Source organism: Mustela lutreola, chromosome 8 (genome assembly GCF_030435805.1).
Source record: "Mustela lutreola isolate mMusLut2 chromosome 8, mMusLut2.pri, whole genome shotgun sequence".
Lineage (NCBI taxonomy): Eukaryota > Metazoa > Chordata > Mammalia > Carnivora > Mustelidae > Mustela > Mustela lutreola.
The window spans coordinates 147,944,187-147,957,766 of record NC_081297.1 but is presented as its reverse complement, the minus strand read 5'-3'; the positions used below and the strand labels follow the sequence as shown (position 1 = coordinate 147,957,766).

At 64.9% G+C, this 13,580-nt stretch overlaps 1 protein-coding gene across 3 annotated transcripts in view; it reads left to right on the top strand.

Moving 5' to 3' along the window:
• Window positions 1–2,909: 2,909 nt before the first annotated feature.
• The window catches only part of WNT7B (Wnt family member 7B), a 46,440-nt gene continuing 35,769 nt past the window's right edge, over window positions 2,910–13,580 (top strand). For 2 of the 3 annotated variants that reach the window (XM_059187271.1, XM_059187273.1), the window contains exon 1: window positions 2,910–3,373. In XM_059187271.1, the coding sequence (XP_059043254.1) occupies window positions 3,278–3,373 (96 nt within the window). In that variant the 5' untranslated portion in view covers window positions 2,910–3,277. Of the gene's footprint in view, window positions 3,374–7,516; window positions 7,688–13,580 lie in introns of those variants that run through there. The other variant, XM_059187272.1, reaches the window with a different exon arrangement.

Sequence of the window (13,580 nt, the reverse complement as noted above, 5' to 3'; positions counted from 1 at the left end):
GTGTGAGGTCCCACAGCTGGGGACCCGCTCCTTGTCTGGACTGTGCCCAACACACACTCAGTGTAACCTGAGTTGTGGGGGCTCAGGAAACACTTGACATTGAAGCCAGTAAAAAGACTCAAGAGCAAGGCAGGAGAAAGGCAGCAAGAACAGGGTGTGGCCAATGCTGGAGATGGTGCTTGAGCCCCGTCTCAAGGTTGAAAGGATGCAATGTCCAGTCCCTGCTCTCCATGGCTTGTAACATTATGGGTTGTGGATGTCGGCTGCCTCCTGGAGAATCATCTGTTCCTTCGACAACTGCTTGTTGAGCACTTGACTGAGTGAGAACCAAAGCAGATGTGAAGATGGGCCCATGGAGCTTATAGGCTAGTGATAGGGAGCAAGTAATGGCATATTGTCTTCAATGTCACAAAGGGAACAGCAGATTGTTAGGATAGAGAATACCAGTGAATATGTTTGGGAAGAGGAATGTGTGGGCCCCTCCGATTTGTGATATTTACGCTGGGGTCACACAGAACCTGGGTAAGAGCGCTGCGCTAGAAGGGACGGTCAGTGCAAAGGCCCTGGGGCAGGAACTAGTTTGGTGTTTTGGTATGTACATGAGGGTGTGCACCCGTCCACACACACAAACACAAACACACACGGGAAGGGGATTCGTAGAGCTTTCCCACCCCAGATTCCCCCAACCTTGAAGCTATTCAGAGACTCCCCTGGAGACACGGAGGAGGAATCACAGACTGCTGAGGAAGTGACTTAGAGGTCTTGAACCCAGCCCCGCCATACCGGCCCTCCCGACGTTTGTCCCGCGCCGCCTGCCAGACGCGGCCAGCAGGGGGCAGCACGACGCTGCGACACGGTCCCTCCGCGTCTGGAGAGGCTCTGCTCTACGTCCGGTCCTCGCGGGGAAACTGAGGCACAGAGCGACAGGTCGAGACCAAGCGAACTCAGGGGTCCCGCCCGCTCGCCCGCCGCAACTCTCTCTTCTCCCCGCCCTGCCGCACCCTGCCCGGCTGCTTCCGAGGCCCGCATCGGACCGGGGTGGGCGGCGGTGGGTGCGGCGCGGTCGCTAGACCCGAGCAGGGAAGCCCCGCCGGCGCCGCGCAGCTCCCGAGGATTCGCCGCATGGACGGACGCTGGGACCGGGGCTGGGGGGCCGCGGGGCGGTCCGCGGACTCTAATCCGGTCGGGGACACCGCTCGCCTCGCAGCCCGGCGTCCGGCCTGGCCCGGCGGCCCGCGACGCCCGGGCCCCGCAGTGCGGGCTCGGACGCACCCTCCGAGCGTCCGCGGTGTCGCCGCCGGGTGGCAGCATCCGCCCGCGCGCCGGCTCCTCCCGCCGCTCCCCGCCCCCAGCGGGCCGCGCTCCTGCGGCCGGCGGGTAGGGCTCCTCGCCTCCTCCGGTTGCAGCGCTCCGTTCCCCATTCTCACTGAACGGGATGTCCGGGGCGCAAGGAACACTTTGAGCGAGGTTGACACGGTCCCTCCACGTCTCTCTGTGCCTCAGTTTCCCTGCCTGTGATTACTCACCGACGTTTCCACCTGGGAACCCTCCCCATCCGCCTGGCCTCCAGTCGAGGGGCCGAGGAATGGCTTGCGCGGGAAGGTTTAGGGACTTGAGAAGGATTAAGAGGGTGTGGGGCGGGGAGTTGAGCAGGAACGCAAGGGTGCAAGTAAGTAGGTTCTGAGTTAGGCTTCCCCAGGCTGGGGCTTGGCGAGGTGGCACTCAGGGTGGCTGGAAACAATTGCCCCTGCCCTATGCCCTCCACAGCGAGTCTCCCTCTCACTGGCCCTCAGGAATTAAGTGCTTCCCAGTTCCATGCACTCCTCCAAGAGTGGCTTGACGGAGTCCAGGGCTGAGAACTCGCGGAACAGCAGAGGAACCTGGCCAGATCAGCCGTTAGGTGGCTGGTCCCTGGCTTGCCCCTTGGGAAAGACAGAGCTCTGTTGGGACAGGGTCTGCCCGATGGCCACCCACTTGCCCAGGGCTGTGCCAAGCAGGACCACTGGGGGTGTGCAAGGTGCTGCAGCCAGGTAGACCTGGAGTTCTCGGCTCTGAACGTGGACACTGAGCTGGACACTGCAGAGGAGACTGAGCAGAGGCAGTGGGAGAGGCGAAGCAGGGAACCCCTGGGGGTGGGGAGCCTCTCCCAAAGCCAAGGGGGTCCCTCAACATCCTCCTATCCACTCCCATCATGGTACTTAGTCCAATGGCTTCTACAGGATGACTGCCGAGCCATCCGCCTGCATCAGTCTAGGCCTGTCTGTCCCTTCCCTGTCCCCTCTGGGGTAGTCTCTCCCGCAGCAGTGCTGACAGGTGGGGGTGACCCTGGGTGCTGGGGGAGGGCTCCATGGAGGTCTGTAAGGGAGCTAGCGATACTTGGGCTAAGGGTGTGGCCCAGGAGGACCCCAAGTGTATAATTGCTGGGGGAAGGGGAAGCCTGCCAAGAACGCCTATGGGGGTGGGTGGTCTCTGCCTCCCCCGCACTAGAGACTGGAAGAGAGTGGGCACTGCGATCTGTACCAGACGTTCCCCCCGCGCCCCACCCCTACCCCCTTGCCAGCATAGAGGCCAGGCCCACCGCAGGTGTCTCTTCGGAGACGTACCCTCCCCTGCGCCCCCACCCCCCTCACCCCCGCCCAACTCCGCACACCCAGTTCCCCTCCTCCTGACCAGTCCCGGGAGGCCGTTTGGAAGGGAGCGGGCCTGGGGAGGGGTGTGTATGTTGGGGGGGGGGTGGATGTGTTTGTGTGTCACGGGGGAGGGAGGAGAAAAGGGAGGGGAGAGCCCGGGAGCGAGGGAGAGAGAGCGCGCGGCGAGCGAGGAGGGCGGGCGGGAGGCGGATCCTCCTACCTGGGGCGCGCTCGTTCTCTCGCAGCTCGCTTGCCGGGGCCGCGAGTCACCTGGGGAGGCGGACAAGTGCGGACACATTGGCCGCGGCGGAGCTCGGCGAGGCGCGCACGGCCCCAGGCGGCTGCGCCCAGTGGAGGCAGCGCCCGCCCGCCCGCAGAGCTCGGCCCGGCCCCCGCCGGCGCTCGTCGTGCCCTGCGATCTTTCAGCCCTGCTCCGAGGTCGCGGTTCCCGGCCCAGGTCACTCCCCGGGCGCACGCGGCGGCGGAGGCAGCGGCGCCCCGGGCTCACCATGGTGGCAGCGCGCGCCGGGTGCTCGCGCGTCGCCGGCCGCCCGAGCCGCAGCGCTGGCTGAGAGCAGTTCACCGAAGCCCCCTGCCCTTGCCGGCTCCCCGCCCCGCTCGCGCGTCCCTTCCGGCCGCCGCTGTCTATGGCGCAGCCCCCCTCCCTGGATCATGCACAGAAACTTTCGCAAGTGGATTTTCTACGTGTTTCTCTGCTTTGGCGTCCTCTACGTGAAGCTCGGGTGAGTATCCCCGCGGGCAGGGGCCGTAGCCCCGGGTAGGGGCAGCCAGGAGGAACCGGTTCCAGAGGGTCCCGGCGGAGACCTAGGGCCCGAGGAAGTACAGGAGGCTCTTGGGGATCCGGGGCTGGCCTGCGTGTCGGACCCTCGCCCCGGCCCAGCAGAGACGCCCCCAAACGCCACGAACGGCAGGTACTCCCGAAGTGCGCCGAGTCCGGGGCCGGTGGAAGGAGAGCGGGGCGCGCAGGCGGCGGCGGCCAGGCTCGCGGGTAGCGGCGAGCGTGCCCGGCGCGTACTTTCACCTGTTTGGGCTCCAGGCCCTGGGGGTGGGACGCGCCTTCCCTCCCCCGGGCTGCGCTGGGCGCCGAGCCCGGGCCGAGCGCTCGCCGTCTGGAGGGCGCGCCGGGGCCAGGAGCCGGGGGCGTCGGGCGGCCGGGGAGGCCTGGGCGGGCGGGGGGCGAGCACCCGGGCCGCGAGCCCGCCGGGCCGGGGCACCTGCCCGGGCCCTTCGACCCTATCCATCACCCGGACGTGTTGAAATTGCCTTGACAACTCGTCCGGCTGGCTCGGGATGGGCCGCGCGGCGGGCCCGGCGCCTCGGGCTCGGTCCGGGGCCCGAGCCCCCGCCCGCCCTGGGCCCTCGGCCCGGCCCCCTCTCGCCGCGCTCCCCCTCGCGCGGCCCGGCGGGCCGGGCTCACTGCTCGCTGCAGTAGCAGCTCCGAGTCGTATTTCCACATTCCTGAACCCAGCCGAGTCCTTACCTGTTGGGCTGCGATCTCCTTTAGACAGAAGCTGTCTCGGCCCTGCTCGAAGTGGGGGTTGGGGGGGCGATGTGACCGTGAAGCGGGGTGCGGTGCACCTCGTTGGGGGGGGGTCGCCCACCGCCCGCGCCCAGCCGCGCCTTGCGCCCCTACTGTGCGCCAGTGGCGGCCTCTGGCCGGAGAACAGGCGGTGAACAGGCCGTGGGGAGGCGGAGACGCGGCGTCCCAGGCTGGGAGGTTAGAAGCACCACCTGAGAATCATCACCTCCGTCTATCGCCGGTCCCTCGGTCGCCCCGTCCGCCATTTTATTGATGGGGAAACTGAGGCCCAGCGGGCAGGGACTGAGGCCTGGGCGGGAAGACCCAGCCCTAACCTCAGTTCTGCAGGCCTGGGCTGGTGAGCCTAGGGCTGCTGGTGGCTCTGTTTACTGTTGGTCTGTACAGGCTGTGTTCTTGGGTGTTCCATATGGAGGTGAGGGAGCTGCACTGCGTCCACCAGGGGCTGGGGGTTGGGAGGGAGGCACTGTGTCCGGAACCCAGCAGCCCTGCAGTGTCTCTCCCTAGAGCCCCAAAAGTCATGGGCATATTGAGGCTCTCCCTGGTCCTCAGCACTAAGGCCTTGTCCGCTCCTGGCCATCCTAGGGTTAGGTCCCCGTTTTAAGGATCAGGAAACTGAGCAAGGGACGCCAATTCACTAGTCCCCAAGAGTAAGAGGCAGAGCTGGGACTGGCTCTGGCCTCCACCGCGGACCCCTCCTCCTAGCACCGGCACCCATTTCTCGACAGGAGTCATCCAACAGAACAGCCCTCCACCCCCCAGCTTGTGGGAAGCACTCCAGGACCTTTCCCTCCCCACCCCAGGCAGCAAAAAGGGATCAAGGTGGTGCCCATCCTGGGCTCCCAGGGCTGGTTGCAGAGCTGAGAGGCCTGTGTGATGGACCTACTGACCCCCAGACACAAAGCAGCTTCCCTCTCTGGTCTGTAAATGGGACTGTGGCTCTGGCCATCCTGAACACGGTGGTGGCCTGTGTCTGAGTAGAGAGAGACAAGGGAGGGAGACCCAGCCTGTGTGCAGGCCTCTCTGGGAGCCGGCAAGAGAGCCAGATGCCACCTTCTGCCTCCACTCAGGGACCCCAGGGTGGGCAGCTCCTTCCCCTGCTGTACCGCCTGAAACATATGTTCCTGGGGGCAGAGGAGAAAACCAAGGCTCCAAACACCCTGCAGAACCACGTCCGGGAAAGCTAGGGATCCAATGGGATCCACTGAGGGGAGCGGACTCCACCTGGGTCACTACACAGCCCCTGCAGCCCACCTTGCTGGGTGGGGGTGGGGGGAGTGTGGCTTGCTGTCTTTGCAAGCCATCTTGGTTGCACAAGGTGTGGGTGGGGGGGGCAGTTGGGCCCAGATGTGACCAGAAGGGTTAATGACTTGGGAATGAAGTACATCCAGGATAAGGTTTGGGCTTCATTCCTTCCCCTCACTTTCATTGGTGGCTTTGGATGGGCGCTTTAATCTCCCAGTCTGCCTCCCTCATCCGAAAAGTGGGGTCACAGTAGCACGTCCTTCTAGTCCTTCTCATCCTTCTTGGGGTACAGCAAAGGAATGTCTGTCCTAGGTGCCTGTGCCCTGGGGGGAGAGGTGGGGCCCCAGTAAACACCTGTGCTCACCAGCCCAGCTGCCGTCTCTGTCAATGACCTCGGTCTCACCACCCTGGGGACTCCTCCAGGTGGTGGATTTTAAGGCCGCAGCAGTTCCAAGCCAGTGTCAGAGATGCTTGCACTGGGATATGCACTGAGGGATACTCGTGATCATGCCCTCCCCCCGCCCCACCCAGGCCCGTGTGTGGTGTGTGCGTGTCTGTGAAGGCACACCGGGAACCTCCCCCACTTGTGCACAAGCAGCCAGCACACAGATGTAGAGCCCTGGGGGAAGCTTCCACACCAGCAGGGAGGGAGAACTGGGGCCTCACCACACCTTTGGGGATCAGGGCCCCAAGAGGAGGTTTGCCTCAGGTTTTGAGCAATTTCAAAACAAATGGCTTTGGGGAGTCACGGTTCTTCACTTTTGGACTGAACAGCCTCCAGCCCTTGGGGAAGCCAAGCCAGGGCAGGGACAAGCCATTGGAATTCAGGCACTCTCAGCCCTGCTCCATTCTCGCCCTGGGAGAGGCAGAGGGGTCCAGCGGGATGAAGGTGAAGGGGCAGCCCCCTGCGTCTGGATGCTGGGCAGGAATCTCCAGGCCGCGTCTAGAAGGTGGGAAATGCCCCATCCCTGGACCACTGGCCATATCCGCACAGACCTCTCGTCCACATCCCTGCCTTGTGCTCCGTGGACAGGGTCCGCACTGTCTCTGCAAGATCATCCATATATAGCTAGGCTTGGCACACAGCAGGAGGTGGGACTCAAAACCTCAAAATAAGAAGTGGGTTTCTGGCTTTTAAAAAAATCACGGGAAGAATTGTTTAGGAAGTGGGTCCTTGTGAATCTGCTCCTCCCTACACCTCCCCCAATCGACCCGACAAAGGAGAGCAAAAGAAGCGAGAGGGGGAAGCCAAATTTGGGGTTCTCCATGAACCAATTAGGGGTGCCCTTTCACTGCCTCTCCAAAGAGGCGCCGAGGCAGAACCCTACAGAGACACCAGTGCGCATGTGCACAGGTGAGTCCTGCCGGACCCGGCCTAGTTGTTTGGGGTGAGCGTGTGCGACTCGCAGCCCGCCTAACCAAACCCAGGGGCGCACGCGGGCGAAGGTGCAGCACCCACAGTGCGTCTGTGCGCACACACCTGCGCCCTCACAGACGCGCCCACGCTCCCGCGGGCACACGCAGGCACATGCAGGCACATGTATGCGAACGCGAGAACAGACTGCCGAGCACAGCCCCCCAAGAGGAGCGCACGCCCCCGCGCAGTTACGCCGAGGTGCCTCCCCCCCAGGTGCACCTTCCAGAGCCGGCCGGAGCTGTGTGGTTCGCTGAAGCTGGGCGGGGAGGTGGGGGGATACGGGCCAAGGCAGTTTGGGCAAGCCCTGGGGGCGGCTCCTGTCGCACGCTCTGGTCAGCCTCCCCTTTAAAAAACCCGCCCGCAGAGGAGGCGGATGTAGGGGCGGCCCGTCCAATGGCAGCTGCGCGCCTCGAGAGACTTGGAGACTTGAGCCAGAGCGAGCGACAGAGCCGGTTCCGACCGATCGACGGACGGAGGGCCAGACAGCCGCCGAGGCGCACCCGCTGCCCGTCCCCTTTCTCCGCGCTCCAGCCGAAGCGCCCGCCGCGGCCCCAGCCCCAGCCCCAGCCCCAGCGCGATGCTCGGCCCTGGCGGCGGGGCACGGACGAATCCTGCGCTGGGGCCCGCGCGCCGGGGTCCCTAGCGCCTGGCGTCGCCGCCCCACCTCGGGGAAGGCCGCGGAGACCCCGGCCTCAGCTGGCCCCGGCGCCCTGCCCGCCGGGCCCGCCAAGCCCTTCAGGAGCGCCGGCCCACCATGCTCCTGCTGTCGCCGCGCGGCGCGCTCCTGTCCGTGTACTGCCCGCAGATCTTTCTCATCCTGTCCAGCGGCAGCTACCTGTGAGTGCCGCGGGCCGCGCGCGGGGCGGGCGGGGGTGGAGGAAGCCCTCTCCTCGGCCTCCGGCGCAGGAGCCGGGCGGGTAGGAAACTCGGCAGTGGAGTCCCTGGGCGGGGCACCGGGTGCCCGACGCGCTCGGTAGGCTGGGACTTTGGGTGTCTTCGTCTGCCTAAAGCGCCGAGGGGGAGGACTTGGGGGCGGCTGCAGCAGTGAGAAGTTACGGCTTTGGGGTCAGAGAGAACGTGGCTCGCCAGAGGCCCTTCTGCTCGGGTGGCCCAGACTGCGCGCACGGAGCGCGGCGGCGGGAGGGCGCGCGGCGGCGCGGGGATTCCCTGCGCTGTCCCACCGGAGTCCCGGACCAGCGGCATTCCCTTCCCTTTATAAATTCGCGGGGCCGGCCCGCCTGGGCCGCCCTCGAGAGAGAGCCGCACGCACACACCCGCTCCCCCGCGTACACACTGGTGCACACGTGCACTCTGCGCCCCACCAGACAGCGCCCGAGCTGTCCTTGGTGGTGGCTGCGGCTTCTCGCGCCTTCCCGCGGCGCTGAGCTGCCCGACCCAGCCACTGCCCACTCCTCACCTGGCGGCGAGGGGGACGCGCGCAGCGAGCCTGCGGTCGGCCGAGGTGCGCCCGGGTGTCCCGGCCAAGGCAGCGCGCGGAGCGTGGGCGCGCGTGTGCGTCGGGACCGGCAGCGCCCACCCGGCTCGGGGAAGCTCCAGGCAGGGCCCGACCTGGCCCAGGGAGCCGAGGGGGCGCGTCGGCGCAGCAGTGGCTTCGCCCGATTCCTAATGGGACGCATATGCTCTGGCCTCCGATTTAAAAAGAAGTTTGATTTATGGAACCGCCGTTTGGGGGAATTTAAGCTGGATGCTACTGATTAAACCTCAGAGCTAGCTCTCCCTCCCCTTCTCTCCTCCCCTCCTCCTCCCCCTCCTTTACACGCGGGCCACGTCCGGGGTCGCCTAACGCGGCCAGAGGGGGCAGGCGCTGCCTTCCCGCTCCCCGCGCCACCCCCACCTCCCGCGCGGCCGCAGTCCTAATAAATCGCCGTGCCCCCACCCCCTTTTAATAGAGGCGCAGCCAATTTCTCCTCCAACTCCTAGGAAATTACTATCCTACCAGTTTTCCTTCTATAAATAGTCGCGCATCTTGAAACAAAAGTTCGCAACCGCAGCCAGATGCTGCGAGGCCCGCGGTTTCCCGGGCTGTGGGACATAATTACAAGGTCCGGGCGCAGAGAGTGCTCCAGGCCCGGCGGGCAGCCCGGCTGCAGAGGGATCGCCTGGGGAAGGTGGGAGGGGGAGGACCGGCGGCCCCAGGCAGGGAAAGGGGCCGGATTGGGACCGACTGATCTTTGGGGAAATCAGGCTAGGAAAGCTCCAGGCTAGAGAGTCCTGCTTCCGGCTTCCCTCCCGGGAAATGAATCAACCAAGGGGGGCTTGGAATCCCAGCCTCTAGTTCTCAGAGGTCAGAGGTGGAAAGCCTCCCCCTCCTCTGAACACCCCCTCCCATCTCAATCTTAAGCTAGACAATCAGCAGCTAAAGGCCTAAAGAAATCATTTTTGGAGCCAGCTGGCCGCGGTTTGGCATTAATGGGGAGGTGTGCAGGGGTAGGAAACCAGGAGAACTCTGGGGCTTGTCTAGAGTGGGTATCGGAGAGGAGGAGCTGGGCGACAGGCTCAGGAGCTGCAGAGAACAGCAGCGGCGGCTGTGAGGGGCTCTGGGGCAGGTGGTGGGCCGTGTGTGCGTGTGTAGACCCCAGGGTTTCCTTCCCGGTGGGCTCCCGCCATCCAGGGCTGCAGTGATTACCATCTGTGCCCACATGGGCTTGCTCCCTGCGTGTTCATTGCCAGCTTTGTTGGGAGAAATTCTCCAAAGGCGACGGTTTTCCAAATGTTCCTGGGCCAGTGCTGGGTTCCAGGGTAGGGGGTTAGGGGCAGCAAAGCAGACTCTGCTCCCCGCCTTGCCTTCGGTGAATAGCTGCTCAGCGCCAGCCCAACCTGATCTTCAGCCCCCACCCCCTGGGGGGAAGCCCTGATGCCAGGCTTTCCTGAGGGGAGATTCAGTTCGCTGTTCCCAGGAGCCAGAGCGGGAGCTCTGGGGTTTCTCCTGCCCCATTTGGTGGGTACTGGGCTGGCCTGGAGGAGGCCACAGGTGGGAGCAGGGCCCCCAGGATACAGATGACAGTGAGAACGGTGGGCAGCACCTGGTGGGCGGCTCTGCGCTGGTGCCCAGATGCCGTTGAGGGGGCCCGTGCAAAAGGGCTTTGAGAACTGTAGGAGGTCAACAGTAACCCCACCTCACTACCGGCGGGAATACTTAGGAAGGTTGGCCCTGTGGGATCCGAGGATTCCAGGGGCAGGAGGAGCCCTGGGCAGAGGTTTCTTTCTGCTCCAGAGAACTTTCCAGAAGGCATCCCACTGCTGGGATCACAGACACTGGTGGACAATTGATCCTGCCCTTTTCATCTGGGCTGCTCTCCCAGCTCCCTGTCTTGGGCTGTGGTCCGTGCATAGTGAATCCCAGATGCATGCCTGGGCCCCTGCCACTGATTGGGTCGGACGGGTGTGCTGGCCTGGAAGGGCCCTGAGCCCCCGCCTGATGCTGAGCTTGGCTGGCCCTTGCGAGGCAGCTCCGGCCAGCCTTACCCTTCTCTGTGCTACTGTTGTCAGAACAGAAGCTTCTGGGGCCAGTGGGGGGAGTGGGGGGTGGGTCAGGGAGGGCCTCAGGGAGGGCAGGTGGGGGACCAGAGGCCCAGAAGAGGGCTGTGGTATGGTCAGCTGGGCTGGGCCCTCGTGCCAGGACCGGGCTGGCCTCCTGTCCTGGGCAGGTCCCTTCCGGCCTTGGCCTCCTCCTCCCAGATGTGGAGGTTGGCTGCAGTGACCCCCCCAGGTCTTCCGGTACGAGCCTCTCATGGTGACCGCCCGCTCTGGGGAGCTGAGTGAGTCATGGGTGACGGGGCGGTTACTCACCGACCACCTGGCTGTGGGGGGTGGTGGGGGGCGCTCACCGCGGCCCTGCCAAGGCTGGGCCTCTTCCCGGCTCGGCCACTGTGGCTTTGTTGGTGGTGCCAACCGCAGGCCCAGAAACTCTGTGGGCATGACCCTGGGCGGCGGGCATTGATGAATCAGGCCCCCTCCCCGGGCAGTGAAGCCTGTGTGGCCGCAGAGCCGGGCCGCCCAGCTTAGCCTGCATCGGTTTCCCCCTGGGAGCAGCAGCTCCCGGCTTGCATCTGTCCAGGTGTGGGAGGTGCTCTGCGGTATGGCCTCGGGCAGGTCCAGGAGCTTCTCTGGGCTGCAGTCTCCTCATCTGTGGCTGGGAGATGGAGATACTTCCTCTCTGCCGGCACACGTGGGGCCTGCAGGCCACCTGGACTCCAAGGCACATGTGGCTCTGTGCGGCAGTGGGCACCGCGGGTGAGCGCCGGGAACTTCCGGGGACCCCTGGTCTGAGCTGCAGGAGTGGAGCTTCTCCCTCACAACATGCTCCTGGAGCCCCACAATCAAAGGGGGAATGGTGCGCTCTGGGGGTGACTTCTTTTGACCCTGTGTGTGTGGGAGTGTGCGCTTGAGTGCAGAGGAAGGGCCTGAAGGGGAAGGTGGTCCTCCTGGGCCTCCTCCAGGCCCCGCTGTGCCCTGCAGCCGCCCGGAGGCCCCACAGCGGGGAAAGGCTCATTTTCTGACCTAGCTTCCCTTGAGTCCTCCCTGCTCCGGTTCCCATCCCTGCTCCTGCCCTAGCTGCCTGGGTGCATTCTGGAACTCGGCTTTGCCCTGGAGCTGCCAGGACTAGGGGGACTGAAACTTCTGGAGTAGCCGTGAGGACTCGGTGAGCAAATGCAGAGATGTGGCCCACAGGGTGCTTGGTATACAGTAAGTGCTCAGGAGATGGGGTCACTCTCAGCAGTCAGGTGCAGGGAGGCCGGCCACCTGGGAGGCAGAGGGAGGCCTCGTGGCCGTAATTGTTCAGGGAAGAGTGTTGAACTCTCTGGGGGTGACCTCAGAGGGCTTCCTGGAGGAAGTGGGATGTTGATGAGCAGAGAGGCCCTCTCGAGGTCATAACCGCCCTCCTGGTCTGGAACTGGTTCTGCCACTGCCTCTGAGAAGAAATTCGCCCTGTGGTGGTCCAGCAGAGAAGGGTGTCCCCAGGGCCCTGCGGCCTCCTGGGGTGATCTGGGCAGGTACATGGTGCTCTGCAGGGAGGGGGCCACCATGAAGGGAGGTGAGTTTTGAGGCCCTGACTACACAGTGTTTCCACGCTTGGGTCCTCTAGGGACGCTGTGGACGCTGACAAATCACACACCATGTTCCCCAGAGTCTCAGGCCGGCCTCGGGCGGGGGGGCGGGCTGCATAGCCTATGGGTATGGGGAGCCCAGAACTCCTCCTGGGGGTTTGGGCCAAGGCTCTGTTGTCAGGCTAGCCTGGGCAGCACCCCATGGGTGGTGGCAGCGGGGGAATGGGGTGGGGTGGGGTGGAGTTCTTGGTTGTAGAGACGTAGAGATCCAGACCCTCCGGCAGCTCAGGTCTGGGGGTACCCAGAACAGGGTCCTTTTCTGTGCAGCCCATGGCCAGTTACTTAACCTCTGGAGGCCTCCCCCTGCCTGGGGCAGATGGAGGGACTTCAGCTTCCATTTTGCATGGCCCTGGGTCCGGCTCAGATAGGGTTTAGCCCCCCACACCCCCCACCCTCTGACTCCCCCAGCAAGGGACAAGGGGCCGGGAGCTCTCTCTTGTCAGATGAAACCTCGACCCAGGGCTCCCTCAGCCTGATGAAAGGGTCATTGTGTGGTGCGGGCCGCCCGCTGGCCAAGGACAAAACCTCCGTTTGTCCTCCTTTCCTGGCGCGGGGCTGGGGCCTCCCCTTGGGCTGGCTAACGGGGTGGGGGTGGGCACAGGTGCGCTCGGTCCTCGCTTTCTCCATCTATCCTGTCTCCATCACAGAGCTGCTCAGCCTGCTCGGGCGCCCTCCCGGTCCTGCCCTCAACGCAGGGTGTCCGCAGCCTCCGAGGCGTGGGGGGGAGCCCCAGGCCTGGGCCACTGGGCCAGCCTGTGGTTGGCAGGGGAGCAGTGAGCTCTCCAACCCTGGAGGCATACAAGCCGATACAGGACTGAGGGCCCGGGATGCTGGGCAAGGGCTCTGCCTGGAAGGAAGCCAGCACTCACGGGTCCTCTGTGCAAGGCAGCCACGGCTGTGGTTGGCCCGCTCTGTGACTGAGGATACGGAGGCCCCGGGAAGGTCATCCCACAGCCTCCCGCCTGAGCAGGTAGCTTCTGAGCACAGATGACACCACGAAGCCCTCAGTCGGGGGGTGTGAGGGCAGCTCACTAGAACTGTGCAGCCCAGGTGGCCGTCCTCCTGCAGACCCCAAGGCCAGCGAGGTGCCCGGTCCAGGACGGGGAGGACACCAGCCTCACCGGCACGCAGCCCCCCAGGCGTCTGCCGCGGTCCAGAAGGGCCCGAGTCAGCATCCCCTCGCAGTCCCATCCTGATAAGACTGGGGGCCGCCAGCCCTTTTCAGACCTCAGCCCCTCCAAGGCCACCCCTGTTCCAGACCCTCCTCCACGGCCTCCCAGACCAGAGGTGCTCCTTGTGCAGGAGTCCGGGCACGTGCCCAGCGGGAGCCGCGAATGAGCAGGACCCCAGAGGGAGGGAGCCTTGGGACAAGGGTGGGCGATGTCTCAGCTTGCCCCCCTCCCGAAGCAGGCCTAGGGGCTGCGGGGGTGTGAGGGGTCCAGAGCTGAGACTTAGGCCCTCACTGTCCCAAGTGGCAAAGGGGCGAAAATCACTTTTGAACCAGAGTTCGTTCAGAAGAAATTGCCTGCCCACAGGACAGACCCCTGACCCAGGGAGCGGGGAGGGGGCCCAGGGCTCCACCTTCCACTTCTGGAAAACTC